We start from the raw sequence: 20856 nt of genomic DNA on the forward strand, positions 1-20856 counted from the left end.
GCTGAAGCCTAAGAATGAGTTATGAGTATGTTTTTGTATTTGAAGAAAATTTATGTGTTGAGCCATGGACTAGTAGTGATTGGAAGGGTTGTATTTTCTATTTTACAAGAGAAAATCTACTGCATTTCATTTATAATCAAAGTTACATTTATATTTATTTTTTTAAGCAAAACAAAGGATGAAACTAGAATTACCAAAAAAGAGAAATATTTGTTTGGAAACAGTACTTAAACATATATAAATATATTAAATAAGAGATATTTCTCAATTGGTTTTTTAAATTTGTGAGTATATATATGCTCAGATATTTTTAGAGAAGGAATGTTATCCAAATTAAATTGTTACCTTCGACAAAACGCTGAAATATATAATATATATAAAGACAATGACGAAAATCAGATCATAAAAAAATCACGTTATTTAAAAATAAAAATGTTCCCCACTTATCGAGAAGTCCCCTTTGCTGACCTGACACAATATGTAGGTGTTGGAAATGATGATGCTTTAATGAAAGTTTATTGGAAATAATGATGACATTTATGAGAGTTAGTGTTGTTGTGAATTGAAAAAATTGAGAAGTCCTAGATTGGAGGGATACCACACACTAGTAGGATATATAAGGTGGAGGTAAAGAACTTGGCTTGGCTTGACTTTACTTTGCTTTGGCTACGTAGTGTATTATTATTTTTTGCATGAAAATTAATTAATCATTTTAATTAATTGATTGCTTGCGTTTTATCTCTAATTGAAACGTTAATTACGTCTGATCCAGTCTTTCTCCCTGAATTCATGCGCCTGTTTTTGCCCGGTCAAAACCCTAATCTTTGGTCTCACGTTTCCTTTGTTGTCCGGTCAAAAGTCAGAGTCAAATCCCTAAGTTTGGAGCACACGTTTTGGGGGCTTCGAGCGCACGTTTCTGAGGGCCACTACTTGGAGCGCAGGTTCTGATGATCCACGGTTTTCTCAGATCCAGTTGCGTATTTCCTCTATAAATAGAGGGTTCTCCACAGTTGGAAAATCACACCAAAAGCTATCTATATCTGAGACTTTTCTCACTTCTCCCCCTTCTTACTGCTTCTTCTCTTTCTTTTGAGTGGTCTTTGTGTCATATTACGAGTGTCATTCGTAAGACTGCCATATTGAGGGTGTAATTTTATAACGGTTTTCTACAGTGCAATAGAACTCCGATACAGAGTATCTGAGCTGTTTTATCCTGGGGACTTCGTAAGACTGCCACAATTTTGGGCAGTGTCTCAAAACGTCTTAAAGAGAGCGACCTAGTCCACGACTCAACCCAATAATATTTTCGGTGGCATAATTGTTTTCAAAATTTTTTTTTCGAAATTCAAAAATAACAGTAAGACATTACTATAAAATATTTATTCATCACAGTACAAATTGGGTTCAATCTTTCATAAATACCCACATCTCTATCTATTTATAAGATGCTTAGATTTTTCAAAACTCTATCACTTGAGATGATCTATTTATGAAAGAATAATAATAATAGTTAAAAAATAAGCTAAATTACATTTGTGGTTCCTTAACTTAACAAGAATATATTTTAGTTATTTATCTATTTTTTTTTCTCGAGTTGGTTCTTTATTTTAATTTTAAGTGATAATTTGATATTTTATGTTTTAAAATTTCAACAATGTTATCATTTTTATACAAAAATTCAAAAAAAGTCATCAAAATTTTCAACAAAAACCCATAAAATTAATAATCTTCAATATAATGCAAATTTTATCAAATTTATCACTCAAATATTCAAATACACTCATATTTTCATCTCCAACAACATCAAATAAAGAATGAAAATATGAGTTTATTTCAAGATTTAAGTTATGAATTTGATTAAATTTGTATTTTATTGAAGATGATAATGAATTTTATGGGTTTTGTTTGAAAAATTTGATGATTTTTTTTAATTTTGGTAAAAAAAAGGACAACATTGTTGACATTTTAAAACATAAAATATCAAATTGTCACTTAAAATTAAAATAAATGATCAACTCGAGAAAAAAAATATATATATAAATGACTAAAACGTTACCTGAAATTAAGTTAAGGAACCACCAAATGTAATTTAGTCTAAAAAATATTAATCGCATCTTTTTATATTAAATAGACTTTCAAGTATTTAGGTATTTAAATGAAATTTTATAAAGTAATTATATTTTAATTCATCTAATTTTCTCAATATTTATTTAGTGTCTCATTTTTCTGGATACTTTTTTATTACATAACGAATATATCATATTATTCTATATATTTTATTCTATTTCAAAGTATATATATATATCAATTTTTTTCTTTTATATCACTATTATTATTGATGAGAAAAAAAATCAATATAATAATAAGGTTTCTAAGGGATTTTCAAAATAGTTGGAGTTTTAAAAGAGAGAGTTATTTTTTTAAAGATCACTCCCTATTAGTCACCTCCACTAAAGAATAATAAATATAAATAGCTATTAGAAAGTAAGTCTTCTACAGATATTCTCTCTTTTCTATATGATGCAGACTGCACCACTAAGAAAATGTAAATAATGTGTTTTTGCTATTATTGTTGTTAAAAATAATCGTATAAAGTTATTATTAATCTCATTTAATAACTTTTTAGAAGCACCGGAGAGTTTTTTAAGGACTATTAATAAAAAAAATAAAAAAAAAATAAATGAATGGTGTGTACGTGGCTCTATGCGGAACTGATTTAAATATTTATTTTGCAAATTCACGTGAATTATAGATCTATAAAGTATGATCATACTTTAAAATGATGAAGTATCTATGTTAGATATTTATTTGAAATTAGATTAGTTAATATATTAAAGATTTAATTTGTATATTTTATACTGACAAATAATCATAAATGTAACTATTTTAAAAAGTCACAAATATGAATAGTTGTGATGTTCAATAATGTAAAAAAAATTATATTAATAGGACATGACAATTAATCTATATTTTAAATTATAATTATATCCAAATACTATTTCTAAAATTTTTTATTCTAAAAGAAAAACTTAAATTGCTTAAACAATGATTGAGGAGACTGTGCAAGAATTAATCTGTCTAAGTGATTTGTTTAGAGGAATTGCTTAAACAATGATGAAGTATAAAATTAATTTACATTATTAATACATAATTTTTGTCCCTCTTAGTATATATCCAAAAGACGTAAAAAAACTCCAAATTTAAAGTAAAGTTGTCGTTAATGCTTAGAATAATCATGTAAATCAAATGGACTTCAACTCGATATTCCTTGCAGTCGGATAAGGTAAGAGACAAATTTGTTGAATAAAGGAATCAAAAGTTTTATGAATAATGAATGTGAAAGCATTGAAAGAACGAAATGCATAGCATAGGTGCCAATTTTGAAGAATTGCCGTTCTTTGTGCATTTGTTCAAGTCAACAACACTCCATTTTCAAATTTCTTTGCCCATCTCTTCTGATGTAATAAGTCACTAACTTTGAAATTTATATACTAACTAGCAAGACGTTGTTGTTGTTGTTGAAATTGGATACGTGCCTTGTGTGATTTTAAATAAATTTTTTATTTTTATTTTTATTAATAATAAATATTTTTTATATTTGTAAATGTCAAAAATTGTTCTTGTTTATTTAATATTTATATTAATAAATATTTATCATGTGTTTTTTGATATAAATTTGTTCTGTAATTTTTATATTTTTTTATTGACAACGTACATTTTTTCGTATTAGGAAAAAATATTTATCAATGATAAAAGTCTGTTATGTGTTTTTTAATATTTATTAATGATAAATATTTGTCTGTGTTTGTTTATATATTAGTAGCAAATACTTTTACTACAATTTTTATATTTATTATTGTCAATATTTGTCCCATGTAATTTTTTTTATATTTATATTGACAAATATTTGCACCATATTTTTTTAATAGTGATTGAAATTAAAAGAAATAAGAAAGAAAATATTTGGACCATATTTTGTATTGACAAATATTTGCACTATATTTATATTGACAAACATTTCCACCATAATTTATAGGACATTCTTTTCTTATATTGATAGTAGATGTTTACTTTTATTATTGATGGAACTTTGTGAGATATAACGTGGCCATTTTATTGTCTCTAATATTTTTTTTTATAATAAAAATAACTTATAAAATAATTATAAAAAAAATTTAATTAGAAAAATACATTATATCTTTTAATTTAAATTTAAATTGTAAGTGTTGTAAATTTTATCTAACGATATAAAAATCAAACCAATGAGCTGATATACTCAAAAAAAAAAAATTGAAAAAAATTTAATTGATTTTTTTTATCCGTTCATCGAACTAAATAAACTCAATCTCTGTTGATTTTGGTATAATTTCACTTTATTTAAAATTGATCATCAATATCTGAATAAAATTATTAGACTATATCAGTAGTGTTATTTTAAATATATGTTATATACCCATAAATCTGTCTCTTCTAAATATATACAACTTTTATGTCCAATTTATCTATTTTTTACAGTTGTATTTACAAAAAAAAATTACATATTTACATTGCAAATTTACAACCTCAAATTTTAATATATATATATATATATATATATATATATATTAAAATATCATATTTAATTTATCAATTAAAATTTAAAAAATTCGACATCTCAAAATATTTCCACCAATGACTTTTGTGAGATTTTTTTTAAATATATACTATTGTTAACTTTGTGAATTTTATTAAATGAAATTTGGGTTAGTTTTATTTTTTATTGATGAGAATGTGGTAGTTTCATTTATCAGAGAATGATTGTGATGAGTTGGTAGTATACATTTTTGTACATTGATTGAATACGACTATTAAACTCATAAAATGAATAATTATTTGTATTTTTTAATATTTGCGTAAATATATCATACCTAACTACAAGTTCGTCTTTTTTACAATGCAATATTTTATTTTTAAAGTCTTTTTTTATTTTATTAGTAAATTAAAATAAACACGTAATTTAATAAATACAAACACCTTTTTTTTTTTACTAAATAGGCTTTTACCTTCGTTCTTAAATATTAATTTAATTGACAAATAACAATATTGATAGATGAAAAGTCTTCTTACTTTCAAAATTTATTCTTTAAAAAAATAATACACACTCTAATCTAGGCAAAGTAGCTAGTAATTGAACTTATTAATGTAATATTTCTTAAGTAATTTAAAAAAAAAATATTCATTCCGTTTCAAAATGAGTATAACTTAAAATTTTTGCACATTTATAATACAACAATTAGAAATAAAAAAAGATAAGTTATTTTACAAACTATTAATCTTAAGTATTGATATATTTTTTACTATTATCAATACAAAAGATAATAATGAGTCCGTTTGTGTAAGATTTTTTAAAATCCCTCAAATATTTTATAATAAAAAGCCTCTAGATGAAAGAAAAAATTGCCGCTATCCAGCTCGATTAAGACTCTATGGTGTATTTTTTTGCAGTACCCAAAAATATTTAACATTTATTTTTTTAATTAGTGTTTTTCTCTCTGAATTTTTTGACACATTTTAACGTGTGTATGTTTTCCAAATCTTCAATTTGTTCCACTTCTCCTTGTTAGTTTTTATGCCACAAATTTCCAAAATTCTCTCTGAAAAATTTCAGAATTTTCTCTCTTCTCCCTTTTTTGCTTCGCCTCAAATTTTATGTCCGTCACTTTATCGAAAAATTGTCCCTTCAAATTTTCAAGTAGTTATAAAATCATATTTTTGAGTGTCCTTAACCGTCATATTAAGATAGTGTATTTCTAGAACGGTTTTTTACAATGCATTAATTAAATAGATACAATGTATCTAAACTATTTTATCTCGAGGACACTGTAATTGACCATTTGTCTTACACAATTTTAAATTGTGCCACGAAACTTGTTAAAAAGAACAACATAATTAGCAATTCAACCTAATAAAATATTCGATAATTGAAAATTATTTTTCAAAACAATTTTTCAAAAATTAAAAGACAACAAGTCCTTAGCAGGACAAAAGGCTCTGTATGATGTAGTAAAGATAACTAGTCTATGAATCTTTATCACATTGTCATCAAATAAAAGAGAAGGTGTGTTGAGTAAATTTAAAGAGGATTATAGGGAGTGTTGGTTAAAAATTAATACCAGTGAGAAATTACCTATGACAACCAAGATCTTTGATCTTGAATTTATCATTCACAAAGGATTTTACCTGTTGTATCTCAGACTAATCATTTCTTGTAACCACTATGACATCAACGTATATTAGTCACTCAATAATATATGATTATTCTTATGTTTGATGAATAGAGAAAAATCAGCATGTGAGTGAGAATAACTAAGGAAGGAGTTAGAGAAGTTGAAATTTCTCCCTCTAAAAACTAGGGTGGAAACTTGTTTATTAGCTTTATTTTAATAAAGTTAATTATGATTAAAAGTGCCATAAATATAAAAATTTATTTATATTTAAATGTATTTATGTAAAAATAAATTAAATAATAAATTAAAAATTAAAAAATTATAATTCAAATTAAAATTTATTATAAAAATAAAATCTCAAGAACAAACAATTAAATATAATAAAATCAATTATGCTCTTTCTAAAATCAATTTTAGTTCCACCAAAAATTAACACAAACTTACACAATAATAAATTTATTAAAATCACAATGAATCACATTCATTTTATACAAGCTACGAGTTCTATACTTTTATCGTGATTATGACAACAACAAATTAATTTCGTATCAAACATATATTAATCACTAATTTTGTTTGCGTAATGCGCTTTGCTGCTGCGTGATTACTCGTCGACTTGTACTTACTAATCAACTATAGATTTTTTGTCTTTAACACAAACAAACATGAGTCACTAAACCAAGACAAGTTCGGTTAGCACTTTTTTAACTTTAGTATCTTACTGCACCACGTACAAACCTGTGCTAATCCGTTAGACTATAATAGATTACTTTTTAACCGAAAGTAAACAAATGATGGATTTAAATTGATACAACCACCCATAGTATAAATATTTTATATGTTCTAACTAATTTTGATCTTGATTGTTGATTTGATTATTAAAGATGTTTAATTTTTAAAAGGTTGGATAACTTAATTAGCATGAGATAAAGGCTGAAGATGTTGAAAGAGAGAAGAAATAACTATGATAAAGAAGAATTTATTAATTTAATTAATAATACTAATATTTGTCTATAAAAAAATATATTTGGTTTTAACCGTATTTTAATAGTCATATAAATTATAATTTATGATGGTAAAATTATTCTCTAAATAATATTCTTTCAATCTTGTATTACGTGATATCATACGAGGTTTCTTGGGTTTAATAGAAGATGAAGAGAGATTTTAATCGAAATAATATAAAAAGAGATAATTAGATAAATGAATATATGTTTGATTTAAAAGTGGAAAGTAAAAAGATATATTTTAAATGGTTTTATGTTTGGTCTGAAGAAAGGAGAAATATATAAAATTAGATAAAATATATCGTATATTCTTTTAAATTATACAAAAATATCAAATTGATTTTTTATCTTTTTTTTTTGTTTTAAATTAATCTTTTATGTTTCCAAAAGTTATAATGTTAATTATTTTTAGTCGTAACTTTGTTTCAATTATTTTTAGTTAGATATTTTAAAATGGGACTATGAATTTTGTTATCTATTTCACTCGAATTTTCTCTTCTTTAATTATTTTTCTAACATTTAATTGAAAGCTTATATTCTTATGATTATTGCATCAAAACCTCTTAAAAATTACATGAGTTTGTTGAAAAATTTGGAGAATTTTTTATTTCAATTTTGGTGATTTAAAATAAAAATAATTGGTATGTAAATATTTACAAACATAAAAGACGAACTTAATATCAAATAGATCTTTAAAATTATGCACACAATAAAAAAATTATATTAAATTTTATATAATCAAATAAATTTGATTAACTAAAATATATGTCTCTAATAAATTGTTAGTGTAGTAGTTCAATTGATTAAGATAAAATAAATAAAGATATTAGAAAAAAATATAAACAATATTTCTATTAATATTATAAAATAAAATAAAAATAATATGAAACAAATATATATTTTAAATATACCAGAGATATAAAGTATCAAACATATAAACAAATTTAAAGATGAGCCAATTAATATTTTATCTCAAAAAAAATTAAGGGTGAGACAATGTAGTCTCAAAAATTGTGAAATACTTCTTTCGTTATACATTGAGGAGTTTATTTGATCATTATATATAAGTTAAGAAATATGTATAAATGTCTCATAAGTGCAGTTAATAAGATATATAGTTGTAGCAATATTTGATATGTTAAGCAACAATTTTAAATTCAAGAATAACCTTTTTTTCTTCTTCTTAATATTTAATGTGCACAAATTTTCATACAAGGAGTTTTTTAGAAGAAGACAATTTGTACAAATAAAAGAAAATAATACTTTTAATAAATTATCATTATTAATTATCAATGTACTCTGTTACCATGATCATGAATACAAAGTGAAACATAATAATTTGAGAGTTATACAAATAGGTATAATAGAAAAAATAATAATTTAAATATTTAATTTGTCCATGTAAATTGGTGTTTTTCTTATTTTCGTCTTTGTAAGTGTTTTTTTCAATTTAAATCCTATAAATTCAATTTAATTTTAAAATCATCTCTATCGATAATTACTGCTAAAAAAAACGTATGTGGCAAATAGACAAGTGACGTGGAAATTTGACGTGATAAATTAATAAATTAAATAATTAATTTTTTTTTAAGATATTATGTTTTAGTTCTTCAATCCAAAATCAAAAAAAGTTTGGGATTAAATTTTCTACTTCTTTCTCTGTCATCGCATTATCATTACTATATCACTAACATCGCATCACCATATTTAAATCACCATTATCGAATCACCATAATCGAATCACCATCTTTGAATAGCAAATACATCTCTAACTAATATATCTTTTATTAATAATTTATAAATTAAATTGATCAACGAAAAATATATTAAGAAACTAACCTATTCAATTTTTACAATTTCAAATATACACATATTGATTCACTCAATTTAAAACCCTACTAGTAATTTTTAAAAGTAAATATTAATTCATTTTAGTCTCTCCATATGTGAGACATCGTCACTTAGTTTTTGAATGTATATCAAATTAGCAAATACATCTCTAACCAATATATCTATTATTAGTAATTTTATGAATTAAATTGATCAACAAAAAATATATTTAAATATTAAACTGATTAATTAAAAATATATTTGAGAACAAAAATGATTAACAAAAAAAATATTTAAATATATTTTTATAATTTAAATACATTCAAATGCTATTGTAACAATGTCTCACACATTAAAATATATAAACAAAAACTCAAATAATTTGATTTAATGATAAAAAAAAATATATATGAAGTCTGACATTGTAATTTTGATTATCATTGATGTCATTAAAAAGCAAAATATAAATCCAATAAGACCTAAAATCGTCAATTTTTACATAAAAAGGGACCTAAATTGATGTATAATATAATTTATAAACCGTCTTTGAGTGTGAGACTGGTTCATATAGTATTTTTTTCCCGCAACCCAATTAAAACGTACCGTCTTCTAGTCATGTTAGCATTTTTCTTAAAAGATTGTCCAAATTCAACACAAAGAGCATTGACCCAACAACCTCAATAAACTTCTTGAGCTAAATATGTGCTACCCAAGTTTCTATAAATACCATCCCTCACTATGTCATAAACCGCATCACAAACATTATATATTATATAATAACTCCTCCTATATTTTTTGTTGCATCTATATAATATATATCATGGGTGTTTTTTCTTTCGATGATGAACTCCACTCAACTATTGTTCCAGCTAAACTCTACAAAGCTCTTGCTAAAGATGCTGATGATATAGTTCCAAAGGTTATTGAGGCCATCCAAAGTGTTGAAATTGTTGAAGGAAATGGAGGACCCGGAACCATCAAGAAGCTAACCGCTGTTCATGGTAATTCAAAATATCATTTTCACACACTCTCTATAAGGAAATATAAACAAAGATGATATATAAAAAATTGATATATCTTATTAAAAATTATGATTAAATATATTAAAAAATTTATATGTTTCATTTTAGAATAGTACGTTGTAATTACAATCAATTAATAATGCATGTATTTTAAAGTAATTATATTTTAATGTGGTTGATTAGATAATTTTATTCAATGATTAATTTATAAGTAATTAGTTAATTTATTAAGTTTAGTTAAAACAATTTTTTCAACCATCAATCAATAATTTATTAAGTTTATTAAGTAATTATGACATCTTTAATGTTTTCAGCTTCCAAAATCAGCCCAACATATCAGTTTTTTTCCCCTTAAACTGATTTCATGTGCGTGGTTAATAATTTTGTTTTTAAAATTTGTATGAATTATGATGGTTGTATTGCAGGTGGCAAAACAAGCTATGTGCTACACAAATTAGATGCAATTGATGAAGCAAACTTTGGATATAACTACAGCTTAGTGGGAGGAACAGATGTGGATGAAAGTTTAGAGAAAGTTACATTTGAGACAAAGATAGTGGCTGGTCCATCTGGTGGGTCCATAGTGAAAATCTCAGTGAAATATCACACCAAAGGCGATTTAGTTTTATCTGATGCAGTGCGTGATGAAACAAAAGCCAAAGGAACTGGACTTCTTAAGGCCATTGAGGGTTACGTTTTGGCTAATCCTGATTACTAAGTAAATTAAATTAAATGTTTGTTTTCATTTTGGTCTTGTTGTGTCGTGCGAGTGATTAATAATTGAAGTCTATGATATGGTTGTTTATTTTATGATATGGATGTTGTGAATTAGTGTGGGTTTAAGTGTTGTTTTGGGTGAATTTGATTGGGGTGTTAAAATACAAAAATGTATGTGTTGAGGTTTTGCACCATATGTATTATGCAATAAATAATGCAAAAGAATTCCGTATCATTTTCTGTCATTATTGGATGAATTGCACGTAGATCCCACTACTTTGAACATTGGAAAGTGTAATATTTAAGACCATCTCCCACCATGAATCAATGTAGTTAATTAACTCATTTTGACCGACTCATCGTCACAACTTTAATAATTTTACTATAAATTTTTTATTCCAATGGTGCATTCATTATTCTCTCACAGTCTCATGTTATCTCATGATGCACTATATTGTGAAAAAATTGTTTATAATGTTGCCACCATTGTAGTCATGTCAATTTCCTCTGACTATGAACATATAAAATGTAGAGGAGTATAAATGATATCTTAAAGTCGAATTTTATGTGTCAAATTATTCAGTCTTAGTATTTGATCGGGACAAATTTTAGACTTTAATTATTCCTTAACTCAATCGAACTCGATGAGTTGCGACTTCATTAGGACATGACGAAATAAAGACGAAATCGAATTGGTCTTAAACGAGACGCACGCCTAATAGTAATCCTTAATTTTTTTTCTTTTTAAAAAAATGATTAAACATAAAAAAAACTCATAATAAGTCACATATGATTCCACTTGTCAATTCATTTAAAAGTAGTAACTCAATATTATTTTACAAACTATTTATTAAGTTGGTGATTTGATAGATAATTTTGTTAAAGAGAGTGAACTAATAATAACAAAAATAATCATTTATCCTTAAAATAATTTGGGACGTGAAAGGTAACCCGAGAGGTAACCCGAACCCAATCCTTTTGCTACCTTGTACTTCTTTTGTCCTTAATTTTGCGGGACAGTTGATGTTTAAGATCATGATTCACCAGCTTCTTTCTCTGTTTTCACCGCTCTTTCTTTGGTAACTTTTTTGGTTGTTACAATGTCATGTCATATAGCTATGTTGTATTTGATAGCTTATTTATTAGACAATTGAAAGAAATTGCATAATGATCTTATGTTGTTAATTAGTTGAATGAAATACAAGGAGAGAAAGTGTGGTTTAAGCACGTAAATAAAGTTCAAGTTTCAAATTTTATCAAAAAAAGTTCAAGTTTTAAATAAGGATACAAGTAAAACTACTAGTTAACCATTTCATCGCAACTTGTTAAGTGTAATGATTATGCTTAATTACATATCAAGGAGATAAACTCAAAAGTCAAGAAAATTTCTGCTTTGGCTAATATTACTAATGCATATTACAAATATTTATACATCCAGTTTAGGCAGAATTTGATGACGTGACAAAATGTAGATTGATATTCTTGCAGAGCTTAAACCTCAAATTGATCAAGATTAAGTTGCAATCAAGTTGGTATCATCTCAATTGGTACTCACGTGCTAGCTACTGTTCGGCAGTGTCCGTCATAATCTTCAAAAGAAGCAAAGCATTGTTTAGAAAGAAAAAAGCATACTAAGAATAAGGATACAAGTAAAACTACTAGTTAACCATTTCATCGCAACTTGTTAAGTGTAATGATTATGCTTAATTACATATCAAGGAGATAAACTCAAAAGTCAAGAAAATTTCTGCTTTGGCTAATATTACTAATGCATATTACAAATATTTATACATCCAGTTTAGGCAGAATTTGATGACGTGACAAAATGTAGATTGATATTCTTGCAGAGCTTAAACCTCAAATTGATCAAGATTAAGTTGCAATCAAGTTGGTATCATCTCAATTGGTACTCACGTGCTAGCTACTGTTCGGCAGTGTCCGTCATAATCTTCAAAAGAAGCAAAGCATTGTTTAGAAAGAAAAAAGCATACTAAGAATAGTATTCAAAAGCAACAACACAAGACAGTATTAGTTATTATCGTTCAACACCAACACAAGAGTTAAAACAAATTCCCTAGGTTGTGTTCTATTTTATATAAATCAAATTTTATAACTTCTGCTCAACTATAGATACCACCGCAGTACTATATCTGTGATAGAATTCAAAATTTAAGAACATTCAAAGAAACAGAAACATATTAATACCACCCTGCACATTCAATGTTCTATTCTACAGCTGAGTCGCAGAAAACAGGGTTCAGCAACCACTTATTAATATAAATAGAAACCGTTCATCAACATTAGGCTAGACGTCACCCAAAAGTTCATAAAGATAAGACATCAACATTTATCGCCAAATATTGAAATGAACTAAATGAATGTGAAAAGAAAGAAGGAACAAGTCACAAAACTTTCATAATTTAACACTACCTGAGATATATATTCCTTGACCTTGTCGCTGATAGGTCCGTCTGAAGCTCTCTCAGCAAGCTCATAGTATATGGTATTGCCTTCAGGACCATTAACTTTGTCCTTTTGTAAATACCTATACATAAAAAGATGAATTATGAATTACTTATTCGGTCATCATTTTTTTATGGAAACCAAATGTGCCACAGAATGCAATGAACCTTGTAATTTAAATCCACCCTATTAAACAATTTCACCTTTGCTGAACAAGAAGTTCCAATGCTTGCTTAACGTTTCCAAGGACGGGATGACTTGCTTCACTGTCACTCAAACTCATCCTATTCAATTGGCTCCACAGACTTTCTGCAAAACTCCAACCACATTGAGTTCTATTATGTTAAAAAGACAGCATCAAATATCTTAATTACCCGTGGAAAATTGCAAATATCAGAACATTATATTATTTCATTCATCTAGCGACCTCAAAGTAGCAGGATTTGATTTTCATATTGGATTTGCGTACATAATTATCATCCTAAAACATCAATCATACCTTCTGGAATTTTGCCACCAGCAAGATGTACAATACTAATTATGACAAACGTGAAACCAGTCATGTACGCTGTATTCGCATCCACAACATATTTTTCATATAAATCAGGAGGAAGTTGACTTGTCAGAATATATGATTTGGAATCTGCAACACCTGAAAGATGACATCATAAACCAATAATTAGAGGGAAAACTAATGATAATAAGTACAGCATAGTTGAAAAACTAGTGAATGCGGACATCTGAACAACACGTTCATAAGATTTATTTATTTTTGCCAACACAGTGTAATTAGGATCTTTGACCTCAAGTTCGTGCCCCAAGGTATCTCCACCGCTTAGGCCCTTTGGACCTGTTATTAGACTAATCCTCAAGTCGGCAGAGGGGGACATCCATTTTTTTTTTTATAGGACTGGAAGACTCCAAAAATCAGACTCAGGTTTTTTATCTCGGGGAGAGTTATGTTCCCAACTTTCCCGACACTGTGTTGGTACACATTCAGAGATATATGAAAGTAAAACAAAAACATTTCTTGTAACTTGTAGTAGGCCCACCAGGAAAAAACACTGAGAAAAACCAAATATATTTTTGAAACGGCTCCAGATTTTTGTATTACTTTTCACATGTTATTAGTTTTAAAGAAGCTTTACATTACCTGAGAACTTAAATCACAAAGCTTATCAATTGTTCATAGAATAGAACTCATAATGCTCAAGCAATGACCTAATAGTAAAGCATTCATAAAACTTGAATCAACAGAGTGAGAAATTCAGAATTTCGCATCATTAAGGGCATAAATAGTGTAAGAGGAACACTCACTTTGTTGCGAAGCGCGTGTCTGAGATTTGGATGATGGGAGAGACCTTGAAAGTTCTCTCATTTCATAGCCAAACACAGTAGAAAGCTTGCCCTTAGCCTCATTGATGACAAAACTAGGAAGGTTACGCTGATGATAATTCTTTGTAATGAGCTGAGTTAGTTCATCTCTCTTAATTGGGCACCCAGAATTTTGATGGGTTTTGAAAAGCATGTAGCGGATTACTTCTCCAACAAGCTTATCCTTTTCCTAAATACCAAATCAAAATCAAACTGCCATTGTTCCCATAAAAGATTTGACTTTTTAAGAGGAAGAAGGAACACACCTCCTTTGAAATGCCGAATTGGGAGAAATCTTCCCCATTGTTCGCCATCCTGCAAGCATTGTTGAGATAAATTTTAAAATTGGTTTTATAAATTGGGAAAGAAGTCAAGAACGTGGTGCAAAAACAAAAATGACGGTGGAAAGTCGAAAACTGTGTTAAGTTTTTCTTTCTATTCAAATTGGGATATTATTCCTTGGTGCAAAACAAATTAGGGTTCACCAATGTAGGCATGGCAATGGAGCAGATCAGGGGTGAATTATATTCTCCCTTCCCTGTCCCCACCCCAACAGAAACTATAAAAAAACAATAATCAATTAATCACAACAAACAAAAATAAACCAATGTGACCAAGAAATTTCCAAAGAAAACAACATAAAGACAATTACCTATGAAGCACAGATACAGACATCGGACACACATTTACATTTACATTTACACGTCAACACTGGTAACAATTTAAGAAGATGATTTAATTGAAAGTAATCAATGTACTAACAAACATAAATAAAGGGTCTAATCTTATGAGGAGGATTCACGCATTACAATAATTAAGAGTTTGGAAAATGTTTGAAAGCGGTAGAGCAGAAAGATGACACACAGTTGAATAGTTTTAGAGAATTGTGATGAAAAAATGACATTTTCATAAAGTCATCACATTTGCTAACAAGCTTTCCATATTTTTTAACTCTTTCACACAACTCTTCATTTTCAGACACATAAACCTTTGATTTTTTAGATATAGAAATCTTGTCCATACATGGCACACATCCTTTTTTATTAGGTTCTTGTACTTGATAAAAAATGTCATCCTCCTAAGACATAGAACCTTGTGTTTTTTGGGTTGATTGAGATGTTTCAACCTCATTACTATGCTTGTTTAGGTCTTCCTATAAAATAAAATAAAAAACATTAATGAAACACCTAATATGCATTGCAACCTCTTTCTACAGATATGTGATTAGTGTCAACACCTAATGCAAACTAACACATTCAAATTAATATGCAGCATGAAGAGTGCCAACTTCTTCCGATACATTCAAAATAAGTTCAATTTCAAAAGAAAGATTGTGCAATTAGTATGATTAACAAAGCAACTCAGACACAATCTTATAGTGCCACAAACTTACATGCTAATGATAATCAAGCCATAAAAAAAAAATAATGAACACACACAACAGAACTCAAATCCAGCCATTAATAGAAGCCACAAGTATCCTTCAGACATAACATTTTTTCTAAAATTGATGTATTTGTTAGGGCTACCTTGACACGGACCTCATAATTAACTACGGCTTTAAAAGTAGATTGCTCTAAAATTTAATTGATGCTCCATTATAAACCGTAGTTCTTACGAATAAACTTAAAACTTCATGTTAATAATTTGAGTAGTCCCTTAACTCTGTTGATAATTATCCTAATACATGCAAATATATCACTTTGATTTATAATATTATACTAATCAAGTCCTTGTTTTTATTTTTCGTAAGGCCTATAACTCCTGTTAAGAACTTAGTGAATATAATACCATCCTAGTAAGTATCAAAATTAGCAAGCAAAATCTTTGAATTTAAAGCTAAAAATCCAATTCATATTCAACAAGCCAAATAAGCAAGGTCCCAAACTTAGAAGAAGAGGAATGATAGATGCAACTGCAATGCTTTAATCAAAGTAAGTGTTCACTGCAAATTATTCCACCACTGTAGCAAAACAATACCACAAAATTTAAAATAGAAACAGTCACAAAATAAAAAACAAAAAATCTGATACAAGCAAAAATAGAGTCCAAAACCCAAAGCTAACAAAAACAATTTTCAACAGAGTAACCTTCAGTTCATTAGTTCCATATCATCTAGAAATCCAATACTATGTTCACTGTTTTCTAGCACAATCACAAACCAAAGAAAAAAAATAAGTACAAGTAACAACATTACCAATTGAGATACAAGTTGAAAAATAGGTATCAACAGTGAAGAATTCAGTAACTATAGATTTAAATAAACAAAAGAATAAAATAGCAAACTCGATATCTTCGAGTTGAGTTTACGCAATACCTATTTCAGAACAGGTTCCTGTTAGTTTGTATTTACTCATTATTTTGTGTTTACTACAGAATCAGTTCCATCAATTGTTCCCAATCAATGAAAAACGGAAACCTAGAACGAAATATTCGCATAAACATAGAGGAAAAAATGTACCCGTGGAGAAATCGTGGTGTGGTGTGAGAAAGATTGTGAGAGAGGAGGCGTTGTTGTTGCGTCGCGGCTGTTGTTGCGGCTGTCGTTCGCGATTGTTGCTGTAGCCAACGAATGGCGCTGTCGTCGCGTCGCTGCTGCCGTCGAACTGTTGTTGCTGCTGCTGTTCACGACCGTTGCTGTTTCCGTTTGATTTAGGGCTCTATAGGCGGCAATCCAAAAATTCGGGTAGATGAAAAATTCCTCCAAACAAAAATTGGGGGTTTTTTTTTTATTCAAAAAATTGGAAGAATTATTTAAATTTTTATTTTTGTCGTGGTTTCTTTAAAATCACCCTTTTCAATTTTTTAATTAGTTTTTTTTACCGGAATTTATTTTTAACAGTTCGATGTGTTTAAAAAAAATTATATCTATTCTTATAGAGCTAAATGTCACTAAAATAATTAGTTACCAATTTATACACATAAAGATATAAAACATCTATAACAATAGTATAAAATTTGTCTGTACATAATTTTTAGCGTTATCACTATACACTTATGTATTCTTGGAGTGGAGTATACCTAAGCACGCCCACGGGAACAAAACCTATGTCTTCTCTATATTATTTCTTTATATTATTTTTTTTTCTCAAATAATTGAGCATAAAAGTTCATCAAAAACAAAATATGACGGCAGGTCTCACAAATGTCATTTTTTAGCTTTGAGTGCAAAAAAGTGGTTGATGATATTTATAATATAACATTCAATATATCAAAATATAGCTCTATTATTAATGAACCTAGAGAGATTCTTAATAGGTAAAACAACTTTTCAAGTTGTGTTTACCTGAGAACAAGTTAACTTTTTAAATTGTGTTTTATCGGATGACAAGTTAATGATACTGTTCGTGTTTTAACAATAGTCTCTATCTTTTATGCTTTTTTAAGTGATTTTTATTACTCTTTTGATTGTATTTTGAGTTTGTTTGATAATAATATGAGTTAATTTGGTTTGAGTAAAAAAAATTAAAAGTAAAATATCTCTCTTTAATGTTAAAATTTCCTTAAAATAAAAAGTTGAACGCGTCTTAAAAGTACGTTTCAATTAATAATTGGAATGATATTTATATGTAATAATATAAATTCGAACTGATTATTTTTTATTTCTCTTCATTAGATGTTTTAAATGATATAATGATCACCTTAAGAAAAAAAAAAAAGGTATATATATGCTCAAATTCAATGAAAAAAATCTATTTGATTCATTAGTCCATACAAGATTAAAGCTCTAAATATAATTTTGATAATCTATTTTGCTTCTTTTATAATTTTAATTATTGTATTTCTAAATCTACGTTTTCAACTCTCTAATTTGTAAAAAGAATGACTTATCTCATCTAAACATTTTGATGATAAAATATATGAAACATTTATGTAACAACTTAATTGATTATCTGACAATATCTAAATAAATGCTAACCTGACAATCAATATTAATTTCATCAAAATATACATTAATAAATATCACTAAAAAAATAAAATTAGATATAAAATACTGTTACGGTGGATTTTCATATAATACCTTCTTCTCTGTTATCAATTTAGTTGTCATATAAATATTATCTTCAAAAATAAATTCCAAATACATATGTGGAGAAAAACGTAACACATTTTTAAAACTAGAGACTAAAATTATAAATCTAAGAATGGATAAATGAGATAAAAATAGGAGACTAAAGTTATATTTTATATTTAAGTTTAAAACATCTTTTAAAGTATTAAGTTGACTTAAATCCAATTTTAATTTTTTTTTTCATTTACAATTTTCCATTTTTAAATTCATATTGATTTAATCTCTCAAATGATATTTTTTTTACACTATTAACATGAATTGTTTGTAATTTTGAAATTGAGATTTTCTTAAAGTATTTTACGAGTGAGATAATTTTGTAAAATTCTAATAAAATAGGGTACAAAAAATATTTAAAAAGGATTATACATTTATGTTTCGGAGTGGAAGTGAGATTGAAATGTTGATATCAAAGTGTCTACCCCGCCGGTGAACTTATTTTCCTAGTAACTTAGTATGAGAATTATTATGTATATCTATTTATTCATTTTATTTAATATTTTTTATGTATTATAAATTTAGTCTTCTCTTTATAGATAATATATAATTATTAATAATAATTATTTTACTAGATTAATAAATATAATTTTAAAATTTATTATTTTATATATTAATAGATTGAGTTTTTAACGAAGAAATTTGATCTTTATTAAAAATAGTAATAAATAAATTTATTATTTTATACATATTTTTATATTAGGATCGTATCCAAACCAAACTTTACATAGACGGAACAAATTAACGACAAAAGCCTAGATTTGTACACTCCTAAGAAATAATTTATTTAAATAAAACGTGAGTAAAACGATTTAAAAAAAATATTCCATACAAAAGAGTTCTACACTAAATTATCCTCTTTAATGCATCAAAAAGATAATGTATTTATATTTATTTCAAGAAAATTAAACTATTTAACCAACATTTATTTTTTTTTTTACAAAACACTATTACGTTAAATAAATGTATTTTACTTTTTTCATCTAATTGAGGTGGAAGGAATATATATTAATAACGTTTTTTCATTAAATTTTTTTAAGAAAAAATAGATACTGCTTCACTTTCAATTTCCTTCTAGTTATTTGGTACAAGAAACTACTCGTATTGAAAATTGCAACAGATATGTATAATTTTTAATGCGATCTAAAATCAATGAGTAACGAAACAGAAGATGCGATGTCAAGGGAAGAAGATAAATGCGAAGGACTACATCGATCGTTATTGGAGTGCCACCGTCGTGTACCGTCAGGTCCGGCTCGTAACTCCGCCTGTCGTCACCTTAACCACGCCTTCGCCGTCTGTCTTGTTTCTCTCGCGTGTCCTCAAGAATCTGAGGCGGTGCGCACTCTATGCTCCAGCGCTGGTACCGCTCTCAAGCGCCGTCAGTGTCAACAGGCTCAGCTTTCTCTCTCGTTCTGTCTCGATTCTCACTCAAATCCCTAATTTAGTTCATGCCCCAAATTATTAAGAAAATTTTAAGAAATTTCTTTTCGCTTTATATTTATGAATTTATTATTTTTAATAATAGGCTGTGTCTCAGCTTTTGTAATTTTATTTTATTGTTTTTAATTGTAATTGGACCCCGATGGTGAACGAATACAGAATGATAAAAAATAAAAAATAAAAAATAAAAACAATTGAATTGAATTTTAATTGTAATGCTGTCAATTATCGTTAGTCCATCGAAAGCACTCGCTTGCATTTGTATGTCTTATAATCTTGCCAAGACCCTCAATTATTCTCTCATCCACCCCTCCCTATATTAGTTTAAGTAGTTTGAAAAGTGTTAAGTGTGATGTTGACCCTCCCTATTATTAGAATATTAAGTGTGAGTAAGTGATACATCTTGGTTTATAAAGTGGATGATGGGTAGAAAGTTTTACTTCTTATTCTATAATTATGCTATGCACCTACCCCATAAATAAAGTTTTCTATTAAATTTTACTATGAATGAGATATTTTAGATGAATAAGTGATTTTAAATTAATTTGTGTGATTTTAGTGAACTTAATGTGATTCGAATTCCTCAATCCAACACCTATTGCTCTTTAACACTCTGTTTGTGAGTTAAGAGGGAGGGATGAGAGGACTTTGAAAAAAAGAAAGGAAAAATGGAATGAATTGAGAATTATGAAAAAAGATGACTTCGATAGATTTGTTTTTATTCATAT

At 27.2% G+C, this 20856-nt stretch overlaps 3 protein-coding genes across 3 annotated transcripts; 2 read left to right on the plus strand and 1 right to left on the minus strand.

The window, feature by feature from the left end:
• The first annotated feature begins 9833 nt into the window (after window positions 1-9833).
• LOC101500378 (ABA-responsive protein ABR17-like) lies at window positions 9834-11017 on the plus strand. Its single transcript, NM_001309718.1, has 2 exons — window positions 9834-10044; window positions 10491-11017. The coding sequence occupies exons 1-2, from the start codon at window positions 9864-9866 to the stop codon at window positions 10781-10783; spliced, it is 474 nt and encodes a 157-aa protein (NP_001296647.1). The 5' UTR covers window positions 9834-9863; the 3' UTR covers window positions 10784-11017.
• A 1050-nt stretch (window positions 11018-12067) lies between these two features.
• On the minus strand, window positions 12068-17339 carry LOC101500689 (uncharacterized). Its single transcript, XM_004487750.4, has 7 exons — window positions 17081-17339; window positions 14886-14934; window positions 14563-14809; window positions 13745-13897; window positions 13449-13554; window positions 13213-13327; window positions 12068-12730 (listed from the first exon to the last, which is right to left on the minus strand). The coding sequence occupies exons 2-7, from the start codon at window positions 14931-14933 to the stop codon at window positions 12704-12706; spliced, it is 696 nt and encodes a 231-aa protein (XP_004487807.1). The 5' UTR covers window position 14934; window positions 17081-17339; the 3' UTR covers window positions 12068-12703.
• A 2291-nt stretch (window positions 17340-19630) lies between these two features.
• Window positions 19631-20332, plus strand: LOC101501103 (uncharacterized). The gene has a single exon (XM_004487751.4). The coding sequence runs from the start codon at window positions 19838-19840 to the stop codon at window positions 20126-20128; it is 291 nt and encodes a 96-aa protein (XP_004487808.1). The 5' UTR covers window positions 19631-19837; the 3' UTR covers window positions 20129-20332.
• The last annotated feature ends 524 nt before the right edge of the window (window positions 20333-20856 follow it).

Source organism: Cicer arietinum, chromosome 1 (genome assembly GCF_000331145.2).
Source record: "Cicer arietinum cultivar CDC Frontier isolate Library 1 chromosome 1, Cicar.CDCFrontier_v2.0, whole genome shotgun sequence".
Lineage (NCBI taxonomy): Eukaryota > Viridiplantae > Streptophyta > Magnoliopsida > Fabales > Fabaceae > Cicer > Cicer arietinum.